We start from the raw sequence: 16,351 nt of genomic DNA, 5'->3' as shown, positions 1-16,351 counted from the left end.
TAAGAAGTAGAAAAAGACACTGTATGTTTCCTTCCCTTCCCACTAGATTGGATTTTCAGAGAACAGATGGCTCAGCACTGAGCCAAAGGAGTCCAGGGGGCCAGAAACTGGGACAATGAGAAAATCGGGGGTGAGCATGGATGAATGGGGCAACTCTGGATCTGAGCCCTACAGGCTGAGAGCCCTGGGGAAGTGTGGTAGAAACAGCACTGAGCTGGAGGTGGAGACCTGGCCCCCACTTCACACTGGGTGGGTCAGGTCGTGGTAGATGGGGCTTTAAACCAGCCCTGTTTATGGCCCTGAGTGGTGGGGACTCAGTGAGACTCTGAATGTAAAACTGTCTTGGGAAAAACATCAGAAACCCTGAATGGATGCAGAATCTCCTAATGACTATTATGGAAAAGGTTAGTCTCTGCCACCAAGAAACTCAGCAACTCTATTGCAAAGAGACACTTACCAGGAAGTCATCTTCACTTCCTTCTCCTAGTTCCCCCATCCCCTCCTCCAGGCCTAGGGGGCTGCAACGGGAGGGGCAGATTTCCTTTGCTGGTTGGTGTAATCTGCCTCTGCAGTCTTCCACAGGAAGCTCTTTCGAAAGGTCTTAACAGGCAAGTGACTGCAGTTGTCCCAGCAGCCAGGGGTGACAGGCTACAGAAAATTCCGCTCTGCTGCTATCCAGGTCGGTGTCTGCTGACCAAGTTCAGTGTTCTGCCCTGAGTTCAAGGCGGAGATCTCCATACGTACCTCCACTCACCGCCACTTGCTTCACTTTGATTCTCTGCTTACTGGGTGGGGGGGGGGGGTGCAGAGCTTTAGAGGTCATCTGAAGGACAAGAAGGATGACAGATGCCTAGGGAAAGAGTCGCCCGCCTCTCTTTTCAGAAAGGTTTTTCCTGAAAACACAACGAAGGCTCTTCAGATGCTCATAGGAAGAACAAGAGGTCCCTGGGTGGCACAAATAGTTGCTGCTTGATTACCAACTAAAAGGTTGGCAGTTTGAATCCACCTGGTGGTGCCATGGAAGAAAGACCCAGAAGTCTACTTCCATAAGATTACAGCCATCGAAAGCCCTATGGAGTGAAGTTCTCCTCTGAAACTCGTGGGGTCACCATGAGTCAGAATTGAATCAACTGCAACAGACTGATCTGGCAGTAACCCCGGGCTTTCCCCAGTGTTCCAAAGAGCATCAGCACCCCACAGGGCTATCCCAGGGCCACTTTGAGGTCAAGGGGAAAGTGGAGACAGCAGGGCATAGAACCTTCCACTCCAAGCAGTACAACTCTGATTTGGGCTGTTTTACCTACTGGAGGTCTCCACTAGATTTAATTTGAAAAAAAATAAAAGTTTCCTTCTTTTAGAAAAGAGTTGACACACAGAAACTTGTACACAAATGTTTATACCGCCATTATTCATGATAGCCAAAGGGTGGAAAGAATTCAAATGTCCATCAACAGATGAATGGATAAACAAATGGCGGCACAGCCACGCAATGGCATATTGTCCAGCCGTAAGACGTAATGAAGTCCTGATACATGCTACGACATGGGCCAACCTGAGTGAAAGAAGCCAGACACAAAAGGTCGGGTATTGTATGATCCTTTTATGTGAAATATCCGGAGTAGGCAAATCATTAGAGACGGAAGGATTAGTGTTTGTCAGGGGCTGGGAGGGAAGGGAGGATGGAGAGAGATGACTTAATGGGTACTGGGCGTTCTTCCTGGGTGATGCAACAGTTTTGAGACTTAGAGGTGGTGGTTGTGCAACACTGCGGATGCACTGAAGGGTACATTTTAAAATGGTTAATTGTATGTTACTTGAATTTCACCTCAGCTAAAAAAACTAGTTTGGAAAACATTCTGCTAAACCAAAGCCCTCCTACTGCAACTACCAAAGCTAGCTCTACCTCACCCAGTGGCAGTGGTCATAGAGGGGAGTTGTTTGCCCCTCTCCCTACAACAGCCCTTCCTAGACCTCCTTTTCTCACTGCCTATAGGAAGCCTTTCTGAGGAATCCTAACTCCTCTGGATGAACTTTGCCTCAGCTTCCTCATCTGTAAAATGGGGTTATTCATAAAAATTTCTTAATGGGTTACAGTGTGGATGAAATGAGTTAAACATATAAAGCACTTACGACAGAACTTGACACGTAGTAAATGCTTACTGTTAGCTCTTATTAAAATGTCCTACTTCTGCCATCCTTGCCTCTCTCTCTTTCTCTTTGATCTCAGGGGAGAGGTGCTTTCTTTCTCTCCAAGCCCTATCCAGTCTCCACAACTCTTCATCTCCACTCTTGCCCTGCTGGTCTTCAGCATTTTTATTCTCTTAGCCCCTTTCTCTGCAGGGTATAAACATGCTCGAACCTCTCATTCTAAAAACATTATCTTTCCCTGCAACTCTTCTCCCCCTGGTTAAAATCACTCTCCCTCTCTGTCTTCTTTCCATAGGTTGCCAGAAAGAGCTGTCTGTTTGCATGAGCTTCCTTTCTCCCTGATTTCCTGCTAACTTGCTACAACCTGGGTTCTTCCCTCAGAGCCCTACAGAACGTTCCCCAGGGAGGTCACCAGCAGTCTTCTGGTTGCCAAATCCAACAGGAACTTCTCTTGGTTCCTTGATGGTTTATTTTATGTGCCAACTTGGCTAGGCTATGTTGACCAGTTGTTTGGTCAAATGCTAGTCTAGGTGCTATTATGAAGAGGTTACATGTGATTAATTTCTTTGGCCTTAAGTAGATTACCCTCCATAATGCAGGTAGACCTCATCCAATCAGCTGAAGGCCTTAAGAGCAAAAAGGAAGTTTTCCCTAGTGTGTATTCTGCCTCCAGACTATAAATAGACATTTTGCCAGAACTCCCTTACTCTTCACTCTTCCCCTCGCTTGACCTACAGAGTTTGGGATACTAGACTGCAGGAACCTCCAGCTTGTCACCTGACCTGCAGCCTTTGGACTTGCCAGTCCCCCATATTAAAAAAAAAAAAACCCACATTAGCATGAGCCAATTCCTTAAAATAAATATCTCTATCTCTTATTGGTTCTGTTTCTCTATAGAACCCTGACTAACACAGTTCCTAATTGACTTGACTTTTCTGCAGTATTTGTTCTCCAAACCCTCCTTGAAACACCTTCCTCCCTGGACTTCCAGAAAAGTGGTCTGTCCTGGTTTTCCTACTACTACCTTTTCTCATGTTCCTCTTGGAACCCAGCCACCTTGCCAGGAAGAAGCCCAAACTACTCCATGGAGAAGCCCACGTGGAGAGGAACCAACAGCCAGCACCAACTTGCCAGCTAGTTGATGGTTATCCTGAAAACAAGTCTTCCAGTCTTAGCTAAGTATCTCTAGCTTATGACGCATGGAGCAGAATCGGGCTGTCCCTACCAAGCCTTGCCCCAACTGTGGATATGCCCAAAATAAATGCTTCTTGCTGTTTTAAGTTTTCGGGTGTTTTGTTACAGACTCTTACAGTGTTTTGCCTGTTTCTCCATTAGAATATAAGCTGCTTGAGGCCACATCTCTGCACCTAATCTTGACTGAGCTGATACGGCACTTCCACATCTATTATCCCTGTGAGGTAGATATTACTGCCATTATTCACATTTTGCAGATTAGGCAATTGGGGATGAGAAAAGTGAAGAGACTTTCACTCATTTGTTTGCAGGTTTTGCAAGTTTTCGGTTCAATTCAAACTACATCCTGTGGGGCCCATTCATTTTTTTTTTTTTTTTTTTTACATTTCTCTAAGAAAGCATCAGGGTTTAACCAAAAAGATCCTCTCTCCTCTTTCATCAGTTTCTCCCCCAGAGAGCTCAGACAACAAACAGTCCACAACTGCTTCCTTGCCCATTTATTTATTGAGCAATTATTGCCCACCTGGGACTTGATATCTAATAACTATAATACAATAGACCAGAGAGGTAGATATGATTAGCCCCATTTTACAGATGAGAAAACTGAGGAGTAAATTAGTAATGTGGTCAAAGTCACACAGCTGAGGTGGGACCTGAACCCAAGTCTGCCTGGTCCCAGCACATGTGTTCTTTTACTGCCACAGAAGAGCCTGTGGTGTCCTGAAGGAAGAGCCCTGGCTCAGAATCTAGCTTCTCAAATCTGAATCTAGCTGTGTGGGTCTCAGCAAGTCACCTGAGCTCTCTGAGCCTGTTCCCTTGTCTGTGAACTCTCACTCCCTCACTGGGTTGTTTTGAGCATCATAAAAGGTGCCCTTTGTAGATGATGCCATGTGTATGGGAGTCTAGGGTTAGTCCTGAACCGACTTCCTCTCCCTCAGCACTGGATTTGCACACCCAAAAGCCTCACAAAAACGCTGCATGATGGCAGAGTAGTATCCACATCCCCGTTTTAAAATTAGGAGACAGACTAAAGGCGATAGAAACCTCAGCCAGAGACCCCAGGTTAGTCCCATCTCCAGGTGTCCACATTCTGCCCCACCCTGCTGGGCCCAGCTCCAGACATTTCTCCTGCAAACTCTTCCCTGGTCCCTTCTTGCTCTTCCCATCTCTCCCCTCCCACTCTGTCTCTGCCCAGGCTGGAAGTGCTCGCTCCACCTGTGCACTCCACGGTAGCCTCCCTGTGACACCAGAGGGCTGCAGCATCGATTTTTCCAGGCTGTATCACTGATGTTTGTGAATATATGGTACCTCCCTAGACTAGAGTGAGCTCTCCGGCCAGAGGCGCAGCTGTGAGCAATTCTGCTCTCCATCCAGTTCAGGACACAGCCAGACACATGGCCATGTAGGTACCATTTGTGACTGACCGTGTGAGTGAGTCCCTGTTCCTGAGTGTACCAGAGAGAGATGGCAAACTACACACGCACATACGTGAAACATGCATGTTCATGAAAATAAAAGCATGACTCCACACTGCTAAGACATGTTCATCATTATCACAATACGCCCAAGGCAGGGTGCAAGTAAGCCTTTTCCACAAATTACCTTATTTTAAGGAGCCCTGGTAGCACAGTGGTTAAAGCACTTAGCTACTAACTGAAAAGTCAACAGTTCGAACCCACCAGCCACTCTGTGAAGAAAGAAATGGCAGTCGGCTCCCACAAAGATTTCAACCTTGGAAACCCAATGGGACAGTTCTACTGTGTCCTATAGGGTTGCTATGAGTCAGAATTGACTCAATGCAACAGAAATTCTCATTTTACTAATGAGAAGGATCAGACAGACTTAGGTACTTGCTCAATATCGCATGGCCTTGCATCAACCTGGCAGTCTTGGGGCGGCATAACTCAGAAACTCAGTCTGTAACTTGAAAGTCCCAGGAGACCCCAGCCTCCTCCTCCTTCCATGTTGACGACCCCCCAGCCCTGCTCCTGAACAGTCAGGGTTTTCTCTCAATCCTCCAGCTTCATGCTGCCCTCTCTCCTTCCTGCCCAGCAGGGTGGCACTGGCAACAATGCCAGAGCCACTCAATTGCTCAGCCCAAGGCCTAGTTGTTGGAACTCCAGCCACCTTTATAGGTAGCCACGAGGGCTCCCAGAGCCGGTCTGGGCAGCTCAGCATGAATTACAGAGCTGGGCACTTGGCTGCATCTTGCTAGCTTCCCTCACAAGAAATCTCTCTATTACCTGGCAGACAGGTGCCTGGCTGCCAGGCAAAGCTGGCTTGAGAGGATGGATCACGGCCATCCGGCCATGCTGTCTCTGAGGCTACTTCTCATCAGTCCTACCTCACAAGGCCAGAGGAACACACCCATGTGGCAATACCAACCCACCATTAGTCAACAGTGGGCATGGGTTGTCTTCCTGAGAATGGGGAAGGCAAGTCCTGATCAACAGCAATGACTGCATTCGTGCAGTGTTTCCAATTTACAAAATACTTTTGAATGCCCTAAGAATAATCCTACGGGTAGTAGTAGTAATAACGATAATAGTTATATATTACATGTAAATAATATACTTCTATAATAATAACTGGAGCCCAGGAAGTGCAGTGGTTAAGAGTTACGGCTGCTATCCAAAAGGATGGCAGTTCAAATCCACCAGCCGCTCCTTGGAAACCCTATGGGGCAGCTCTACTCTGTCCTGTAGGGTTGCTATCAGTCAGAACTGACTCGATGGCAACGGATTTGGTTCTTATAATAATAGCTAATATTATTATTAATGTTATTTGACATCTGAGGAAACCATGGCTCAGAGAGACCTGATGACCTCCCTGAGAACCCACAACTAGGACTCCAGCCCCATGCCCCTTGCATGCTGCCTTTGGCATCCACTTTCACTTACTACAACCCTCAAGCCCACAGGCATCTGCAGAGACCTTGCCCTCTGAGCTGTGAGTGAAGATGCCTTGACCTTGACCTCCATAGCACAGTCAGATTTTGAAGTGAGAACATAAAACTCCACCCAGCCAATCCCCAATCCCATTGCTTCAACTGACTGCCTAACCAGTAACCTCTGCTCATGTGTACTCAACCAGCTCACATACCCACAGAAACAGCCAATTGCTTCTGGTGAATCTCTAACACTCCAGCACAACATGGCTACATGTTGGTGGCATTCTGCCAGTCCACTAGCCCAGTCTTGGCTGGCATGCCAGAAATGAGTGGGCCAAGAGCCAAGTGCAGAGCTCCAGCAACATGAACAACTGCCACATGGGCATGGTGTCACCAGGCTTTTTGTCCTGGAACATTGGACTATGCCCTGGATGGAGCCTTGCCTGTGGGGGAAGTGCTTCTCACACCAGAGAGAACTCCCCCTACAGTGGGCATGGCTATGGTAGGATATAAAAGGCTAGAGCTCGCAAGTGAATTCTGAGGACACCACTTTAGCTGTGTGACCTTGGCCAGGTTACCTTAACCTCTCTGAGCCTCAGTTATCACATCTGTGGAACAGGAACAATAATACCTTGCTATCAGGATTGTGTAGATTAAATGAGATAACAGATGTGCACAAATGTCTACCACATAGCAGAAAAGCTGAATAAAGGAATGGATGTTGAATGACTGTGAATTACACTCCAGGGCTCTCTCTGCTGAACTGTTCTTCCTCTTCTGCTCTTGACTCCCTAGACCTCATTTTCTGCAATAGTCTGATCACATCGCTCTCCTGCCCAAAGCCCCCACCCCCATGACTTCCCATTACATCTCCCATCCCACAAACTTCTCTGGAAGGTCCATTCTTCCCCCTCCAAGCCCATATCCTCCCACTCTTGCTCTCTTGATCCCCCTGACCACCCTGTTCTTTTTCTGTGCTTTGAACACACCGTGTTTCTCCTAGCCCAGGGTCTTTGCATTCACTGTTTCCTCTGCCTAGGATGTCGTTCCCTCAGGTCTTCAAGTGTCTCCATTCCTCACTTTATTTAGTCTAGAGAATCCTAAGACACCTCCTAAGTCTATCAAAGGAGTACCTGGGTAGCACAAACAATTAAGCGCTTGACTACTAGCTGAAAGGTTGGCATTCGAACCTACCCAGAGGCACCTCAGAAGACAGGTCTGGCAATCTGCTTCTGAAAGGTCACAGTCTTCCCCTATGGAGCAGTTCTATTCTGCACACATGGGATCGCCATGAATTAGAATCAACTTAATGGCAACTAACAACAAGAAGTCTGTCAAAACTATCCTCTTCCCAGTTACCCTCTTATCCTACTTTTTCTTGTTGTTGCTGTCAAGGATTCCGACTCATAGCTACCCTATAAGGGCTTCCTAGGCTATAATCTTTGCGGAAGCAGATCATCAGATTTCTTCTACCTCGGGAGCAGCTGATAGGTTTGAACAGCCAAACTTTCAGTTAGCAGCCAAGCACTTAACCATTGTGCCACCAGGGCTCCTTCATAGCCTTTGTGAATTTATATTATACATTTCAATTGTTTATTATCTGTCTTCTCTTGTACATAAGATTCATGGGGCAGAGTCTTTGACTTGGTCACCTCAAATTCCCAGCACCTACAACAATGCCTGACATACCATAGATACTCAATAAATATGTATTAAATAAATGCACAGATATGACTCCAGCCCTTGAGAAACCTAAATAAAAATGTCCTTCCCCAAATAACAACACACCCAACTCTCCTCTTTCCACATTCCTTTCCCCTCACCTATACTACAGCTCATCATATTTTAATCTTTCCTATCCCTGGTGGTGCACTGGTTAAAACGTTGGCTGCTAACCAAAAGTTCCACTTGGTCCTATAGGGTCACTATGAATCAGAATTGGCTTGATTGCAACGGGTTTGATTTTTTTGAGTTTTAGCTCTCCAGCTAGCCTAATTATTTAAAACACACGTGAATACTTGTGTATATGTGTTGATAAATGAATGTGTTCAGGTTAGTCTATTTTGATGGTTCTTGAGCAGGGAGCTGCAGCGGAATCCCCTGAAAGCTTCATTTAAAGTACAATTGTCCAAGGCACAACAATTGGTCTCTATTCGCCTGGAACAACAGAGGAAGAAGGAGAGTTAAGAATTGGAAGAGGATATGGAATGTGTAGCTAATTGTCTCCATGAACAACTGCCTCTTTGCCATGAGATCAAAACAACTGTATGGTGTCCAGATACCATTACTGAACATTCTGAACAAAGATTCAGCAGAAGAATCCTGATCAAAAGGGGGAAATACAGAAGAGAATTTCAAATTCTTATGGACTCCAGACTTCCTGGAGCCATGAAGGTTGGATGAACCCCTGAAACTATTGCCCTGAGATAAATTTTCAACCTTAAACCAAAAACATTCCCTGGAATCTTCTTAAAACCAAACAATGATCTAGCTTAACTCATTAAAAATGTCTGCCTTGAGGAGCCCTGTTAGCTCAGTGGTTTAGAGCTAAGGCTGCTAACCAAAAGGTCAGCAGTTTGAATCCACCAGCCACTCTTTGGAAATTCTACAGGGCAATTATACTCTGTCCTGTAGGATTGCTATCAGTCAGAATTGACTCAATGGCAATGGTTTCGGCCAAAAGACACATAAGGAAATGCTCACGATCTCTAGCCATTAGAGAAATGCAAATCAAAACCACAATGAGATACCATCTCACCCCAGCACTACTGGCAGGAATCAATAAAACAGGAAATAACAGGTGTTGGAGATGTTGCGGGGAGATTGAAACTCTTATACACTGCTGGTGTGAATGCAAAATGATACAATCATTTTGGAAAATGATATGGCACTTCCTTAGAAAGCTAGAAATAGAAATACCACATGATCCAGCAATTCCACTCCTAGGAACATATCCTAGAGAAATGAGATGTCACATGGACAGATTGCACACCCATGTTCGTTGCAGCATTGTTCACGATAGCAAAAAGATGGAAACAACCTATATGTCCATCAACAGATGAACGGATAAACAAAGTGTGGTACATACACACAATGGAGTATTATGCAACAATAAAGGACAACAATGAATCTGTGAAGCATTTCACAATATGGATGAATCTGGAGGACATTATGCTGAGTGAAATAAGTCAATCACATAAAGACAAGTATTGTATGAGACCACTATTATAAAAATTCATGAAAAGGTTTACACACAAAAAGCAACAATCTTTGATGGTTACAAGGAAGGAAAGGAGTGGGGATGGAAAAACACTAAATAGACAAGTGGAAACTTTGGTGAAGAGTAAGACAGTACACAACACTGGAGAAGCCAGCACAACTTGTACAAGGCAAGGTCAATGGGAGCTCCATAGACACATCCACACTCCCTGAGGGACCGAATTGCTGGGCTTAGGGCTGTGGGGGCCACGATCTTGGGGAATATCTAGCTGAATCAGCCTAACGTAGTTTATAAAGAATATGTTCTACATTCTACTTTCTTGAGTGATGTCTGGGGTCTTAAAAGCCTGTGAGCAGTCATCTAGGATACTCCATCGGTCTCACCCCTTCGGGAGCAAGGAAGAACAAAGAAAACTGAAGTTACAAAGGAAAGATTAGTCCAAAGGACAAATGGACCACATCTACCACGGCCTCCACCAGACTGAGTCCAGAACTACTAGATGGCGCGCGGCTACCACCACTGACTGCTCTGACAGGGATTACAAGAGAAAGTCCCAGACAGAGCTGGAGAAAAATGTAGAACAAAATTCAAACTCAAAAAGAAAAGACCAGACTTGCTGGCCTGACAGACACTAGAGAAACCCTGAGAGTATGGCCCCCGGACACCCTTTCAGCTCAGTAATGAGGTCACTCCTGGGGTTCACCCTTCAGCCAAAGACTGAACAAGCCCCATGGAACAAAACAAGACTGTAGGCGTGCACCAGCTCTGGGGCAGGGACTGAAAGGCAGGAGGGAACAGGAAAGCTGGTAATGGGGAACCCAGAGTTGAGAGGGGAGAGTGTTGACATGCCCTGGGGTTGTTACCCTATGTCATAGAACAATGTGCGTACTGACTGCTTGATGAGAAACTAGTTTGTTCTGTAAACTTTCATCTAAAGCACAATAAAAAAGAAAAAGAAAAAAAATGTCTGCCTTGAGCATTATGCTCTTTTAAGGACTATCTATATGGGATCAAATTGAGAAAAGCAACTGGAAAGATTAGACAAGAACCTTAGAGGGCAGTGAATTTATGTTGATGGGGGAGGAAGTATATTAAAGCAAACCCCAGAAATCATTAGCATTCCAACCAGGATGTATCTCTACCAGATAAGAACTTTTAAGAGATATAGTAACAGTATCATTCCCACATCTAAGTAAATTAACAAATCCTTAATATCAGCTAGTACCTCATCTGTGTTCAAATTTTCCCAAGTGCCTCAAAAATGTCTTTTTACAGTTGCTTAATTCAAGTCAGGATCTAATCAAGGTTCACATATTACATTTGTTTGATTTGTCTCTTAAGTCTCTTTTCCCTTCTCTCTTAAACCCACACTAATCAAGCTTCTGCCTAAGCTCTGTCTACTGAAACTACACTCTTCAAGGTCACCATTATCTTAATGTTGCCAAAGCCAATGGATAATTCTCATTCCATCCTACTTCACATGTCAGCAGCATGACTCTATGGTTCATGCCCTCCTCATTGAACCACCTCTTCATTCTGTTTCCAGAATACCATGTGATCCTCCTCGTTCTTCTCCTCTTTGGCCACTCCTTTCCCGTTCCCATCCCACCTCTTCACATTCATATTTCAGGACTCCATCCTTGGTCCTCTTTTGTCTTCTCATTTTTTGGTGGTGTCATCGAGTCTCTTAGCTTTAAACCAGTTACCAGTCGCCATCGAGTAGATCTCGAGTCATAGCAACCCCATGTGTGTCAGAGTAGAACGGTGTTCATAGAGTTTTCGATGGATGATTTTTTGGAAGTAGATCACCAAGGCTTTCTTCCAAGGCACCTCTGGGTGAACTCGAACCTCCAACCATTTGGTTAGCAGCCCAGTGTGTTCACTACCATGGCTTTAAAAGCCATCCCAAATTTGTATCTCTAGCCCCTTCCAAATACCTACTCAGCATCTCCACTTGAATGTCTACTAGGAATCTAAACTTAAAAAAAAAAGCTTAAAATTCAACCCTTACCTCCCTGCTGCAGACTTTCCCGTCTCAGCTAATGGCAACTCCATTCTTCCAATTACATTGGCCCAAAACTTGGACTCATTCTCAACTCCTTTCTCTCACACTCCACATTAATACCTCAAGAAACACTGTTGGCTTGACTGCTTATTACTATCTCCACTGATACTACTCTTGGTCCAAGCTACTACCATCTCTTACCTGGATTTTGCAACAACTACCTACCTGATCTTTATTCTCCCTTCAGTGTGTCCTCAACCCAGCAGCCAAATTTCCTTTTAAGCATCCTCTGCTCAAAACCTTCCAATGACTCCCAGTTTTCCTTAAAGTAAAAGCAAATCTTCACAGTGGATTTGGGTGTTATTTGGTATTTCTCAACAAGGGTGCTGCTGACATCTTTAGAAGAAAAAGTATTCATTGTGTGGGACTGTGCTTTGCATTATAGGATGTTTGACATGACCCTTGCCTACTGAATGCCAGTAGAGCATCCCCAGTCCACCCTCAACATTGCCAGCCATTGGGACAACTAAAATGTCTCTACACACTTCCAAAAGCCACCTGTGGGGGGTACTGCCCAGTTGAAAATCTTTTACAAGATCTACTTGGCCCCTGCACTCTCCCCAGACCCCATTAAACCCTCTCAGACTGCTCTCCTGGTGTTCTCTCTGCTCTTGTCTTACTTTAACCAGGCAGCCTCCTCGCTCTGGACCTTTGTGCTCGCAGTTCCCTCTGCCAGGAACGCTCCTCCACCAGAGAGCCACAGAACTCCCTTCCTCCCTTCCTCCAGGTCTCTGCTCAGATGTTGTTTTCTCAGTGCGCCCTGTTTGAAGTTGCAAGCCCCTTTGCCCCAGACTCCCTTCTCTGCTTTTTCTTCAAAGCATTTAACCCATCAGATATACTGTATGTTTTGTTCATTTTTTGTCTGCAAGCTTCATGAAGGGATTTGTTCTTTTTTGTTCACTGCTGTGCTCCAGTGCCTGGAACAGTGCTTGGCACATGGTAGACCCTCAATAAACATTTGTTAAATGAATGAAGGAATACAGATGCCATGAACATATGCGTACAGAAAAAACATTCTCAAAACATAGGAATAAAGAATTGACTTCATTCTAAGCAAGCCTCAGGATAGGAAGTAAAGAAAAGAGACTATGAGAACTTCATTTCTCAGCTCAGTCCAGAAAGGCTTCCTGAAAGGGGCGGGGGGCAGTGCTTAAGACCCACCTTCAGCTCATTTGGAACCGAATTATAACACCCTCAAAGCTCCTCCAACCTTGATGACTGCTGACAACTGTGGGGGTCCCAGGGAAGGAAAGTGAGCCAAACTAGAGAGTTTTAAGGCTGGAAAGTTCACTTGCTGGATTTTATTTCTACTGCAGTTTACCAACGTTTGTAGGAGGCTACAGCAGCCAGTCAGCGGCTGAAGGAGCAAGTTCAAACAGAGCCTCTTAATAACTGCCCAATCCCTGGCTTTCAGAGAAGCACACACCCAATAATTACACAGAGGCAGACTACCCAGAGCTTGCCTTCCAAAAGTCTCAGCAGACAGGAGGAAAGGACCTAGATTCACAGCAGTACAATGGAATACTTTGCAGCTATTAAAAAGAATGAGGCAGCTCTTTTTATACTGAATATGGATGGATCACCAAGACACATTGTTAGAAGGAAAAAAGCAAGGTGCAGAACAGTGTATAGTATACTACCATTCGTGTAAAAAAGAAGAAAGAAAAAAGACAGACATATATTTGCTTGACTATACATAGAATATCCCTGAAAAAATACATGAAGAATGTTAACAGTGGTTGCTGGGGGTGTGTGCGTGGGGGGTGAATGGGTAGAAATGGGTGGGGGAGACACTTTTCACTATAAACTATTCTCTCTTTTAAATTTTGTACTATGTCAGTATATTAAAAAATAATAATTTTTTTCAAATGAACACAGCCATATGGACAAAAGAAAAACTAAAGGGTCATGTGAAAAGTCCAGTATTTTTGGCATTAAAACAAGAACCACCTGCACAAGCACAGGCGGCTGGAAACCGAAGGACAGAGGCCTTCTGGTAGAAAGACTAGGGCTTTAGCCAACTTCATTCATTCATTCTGAGGCTGCGACTGAGAGAGCCAGTGGGTCCCAGCTGCCATCCAAAGCCAGGCAGGGTTCAGAGCCTGCAGGGTTAGGGAAGGGGATAAGGGGGCAGCGGGTGAGGGAGGAGCTCTGAGTGCCCAAGCCAATCTGGCCACACCCACCTGGGCTGCAGGGCTCACTCTTGGCTCCTGCATCCTAGGAAGGCCAGAGACTGAGGTGAGGCAGAGCAGCCCACAAAGCCATGTGGAGCAGGAAGTGACAGATTAGGTATGCCAGTCTGAAAGAAAAGACTTGTGAGACATGGAGCCATTGTGGACAAGAAGGCAGGGGAAGGGAGGGATGGCTGCCTTCAGATATATGAGAACTGACAAATGGAAGACAGAAAGAGGAGTCCTGTTCTGGACCCTCTGGAAGACACAGGTAGTTGGAGGAAGAACTCTCTACCTTCAGAAAGCACTTTCTGGCCCAGTTCTTGCCACTGGGAGGATCCCATAACAGCAACTGCTATACTTTGGGAGCCCTGGTGGTGTAGTGGTTAAGAGCTCAGCTGCTACCCAAAGGGTCGGCAGTTCGAATCCACCCGCGGCTCCTTGGAAACTCTATGGGGCAGTTGTACTCTGTACTACAGAGAGTTGGCATCAATGGACAGAAACTGGTTTGGCTTTGGATGGACCATACTTTGAGCCCTAACTACATACCAGGCACGTAGCCCAAACCAAAAAACCCTTTGTGGAGTCCATTCCGACTCATAACCACCCTGTAGGACAGAGTAGAAGTGCCCCATAGGGTTTCGAAGGCTGTAAATCATTACCGAACTTGATTCCCACAGAGCAAAAAGTGGGTTTGAATTCCTGACCTTTGGTTGGCAGCTGAGTGCTTAACCACTGCGCCACCAGGGCTCCTCTTGCACTTGGCCTGCTGGGCACTTTACTGACATTAACTCTTTTCACAGCAATCTTTAACTTTGTACTATTCATATTCCCATTTTACACATGAGAAACCAAGGCTGTCACACAGAGGTGAAGCAATCTGCTCAAGATCACAGATGGTACGTGACGGTGTGAGGATTCAAAGCCAGTGCCTCAAGTTCTTAAGTATTATGCTCCAATATAAACTTGGCTCAAAGGCCTACAGCTCTTGGTATTCTAAGATTCTATAAAATACAAATATGGGAAGGCTGAAATTCGCTGGGATTCTTTTGCCCAGCTATCTATCTCTGGTTTCCAAGGAAGACTAGGAGAGGCAGATGCTGAGTAGAGTGGACCTCGGTGACACCATCCTGATATCCCTGACCCTCTCAGCCGCCCCCACCTTAATTTCTGCCTCTTCGCTAAAGCGGATTCATTCACACCAGCCTGGGCTGGGGCCTACGAAGGCAGGGCAAAGGGCGCACATCCAGCATCCAGACGGCAGTGTCAGGGTGTCGGCAGCCCGGGCGGACGATGGGCGATTCATCGTGTGGGGCAGGGGATGTCATCGGGGCTTCGTGATAAGGACTGCAGCGCGAGCTCTCGGTGCACCGAGCACAAGCGGCCAGGTGGTGACGCAGCACTAAGTCCCCTGGGCTCCTGCGAAAGCGCGGGAGGAGGCGCCGGCGCGGGTGGGGAAGAGGTGGAGGAGAGGAGGGCTCCCAGACGCTGTGGGCGGGCGGCGGTGTTCACGCAAGGCTGAGTCGGAGAGGGCTGCGGGGGTGGGCGAAGATCAAGGCAAACAGCCAGACTCGAAAGACGGGCCGGGACGAGGGGAGAGAGGCCAGGAGGCAGCTAGCGAGAAGGCCGGCGACGCGCGGGGGAGGCCGCCAGTGGGGCCTTCGGGAGAGCGCTAGATGTGGCCAGGGCCGGAGGCCGGGCTGGGGGCGCCGCGGCCTCGCCCCCGCCCCCGCCCCCGCCCCGGGCGCGTGCGCCTCGGCGAGCCGGAGCGCACAGGTGTGGAGCCCGGCGGCCGCGTGAGCGCGCCGGGGAGAGGGCGCCAAAGGCCGAGCTTCCGGAGCGTGTGACTCAGCACCCGTCTCGCTAGGCTGGGGTGGGAGGGGGAACGTGTGCGCGTGCGCGCGCGGCTTCCCCGCGCTGAGGGTGCCCCGCCCGCGCCTGCCGCCCCCGCGGGGAAGCGCGGAGCTTGGCGCGGGGAGGGGGCGCGGGGGCTGGGAGATTCCATCCTGCTTGTCAGCAGCTCGCCAACCCGCCCACGCAGCTGAAACCCTGACTCCGAGTTCCCTCCCCGCAGAGAAACCCCGGGGGGAATGCGGCCCGCGGAGGAAGGGTTTCCCCCAGGCTTTTTGAGCGAGTTTAGGGGGAAGACAGCGGGAGAAGGGTCCAGGCCGGACAGGGGGGTGGGTGGGCGCTCTCAAACTGGGAGAGGGAAGAAGCAGGCTAGATTCTGAGCTCTCTCGTCTGCTGCTCCCCATTTTTATCCATTACTGTCGAGAGAGAGCCCAGTGGAAATTCCTGAGGTACTTAGAACTGGAAGTCCCTAGAAAATTAACCTTAGCCCCTGCTCACCTGCAGAGCAGAGCCGCCCTGCATGTGGCCTACAGAGGGAGAGAGAATTCAGTCTCCCTCAGTTCCTTCCCACTACTCTTGTCATTTGGAAGTAATTTTTCACATCTAAGCGAGGTCCTTCCTGCTGCAGCCCGAGCCTATTATCTCTGCTACAGCAACGTCCTAACAGCTCTGCTTTGCCACAGATTTGGTGAGCTGGAGGAGAAGGGGGGCAAGGAGGAGGGCAAAGAATGATTGTTCCCATTGAGCGGAAAGGGAAATCTGAGCGGAAGGCCCAGAGAAGGGAAGGTTTTTGCGCCAAGCCTACAATGAGT

The 16,351-nt window shown here is 47.3% G+C and overlaps 1 protein-coding gene across 15 annotated transcripts in view; it reads right to left on the bottom strand.

Annotated features, from left to right (window-relative positions):
- Window positions 1-16,351, bottom strand: part of IQSEC3 (IQ motif and Sec7 domain ArfGEF 3) — a 124,690-nt gene that overhangs the window by 97,834 nt on the left and 10,505 nt on the right. The window contains exon 1 of one of the 15 annotated variants that reach the window (XM_023549014.2): window positions 458-15,331. The exons of the other annotated variants lie outside the window; for them this stretch is intronic. Coding sequence (XP_023404782.2) covers window positions 458-468 — 11 coding nt within the window. The 5' untranslated portion in view covers window positions 469-15,331. Of the gene's footprint in view, window positions 1-457; window positions 15,332-16,351 lie in introns of those variants that run through there. 15 annotated transcript variants of the gene reach the window in all.

Source organism: Loxodonta africana, chromosome 4, assembly GCF_030014295.1.
Source record: "Loxodonta africana isolate mLoxAfr1 chromosome 4, mLoxAfr1.hap2, whole genome shotgun sequence".
Lineage (NCBI taxonomy): Eukaryota > Metazoa > Chordata > Mammalia > Proboscidea > Elephantidae > Loxodonta > Loxodonta africana.
Note: the sequence above shows the minus strand (reverse complement) of the source record. Positions and strands in the feature narration are given on the sequence as shown.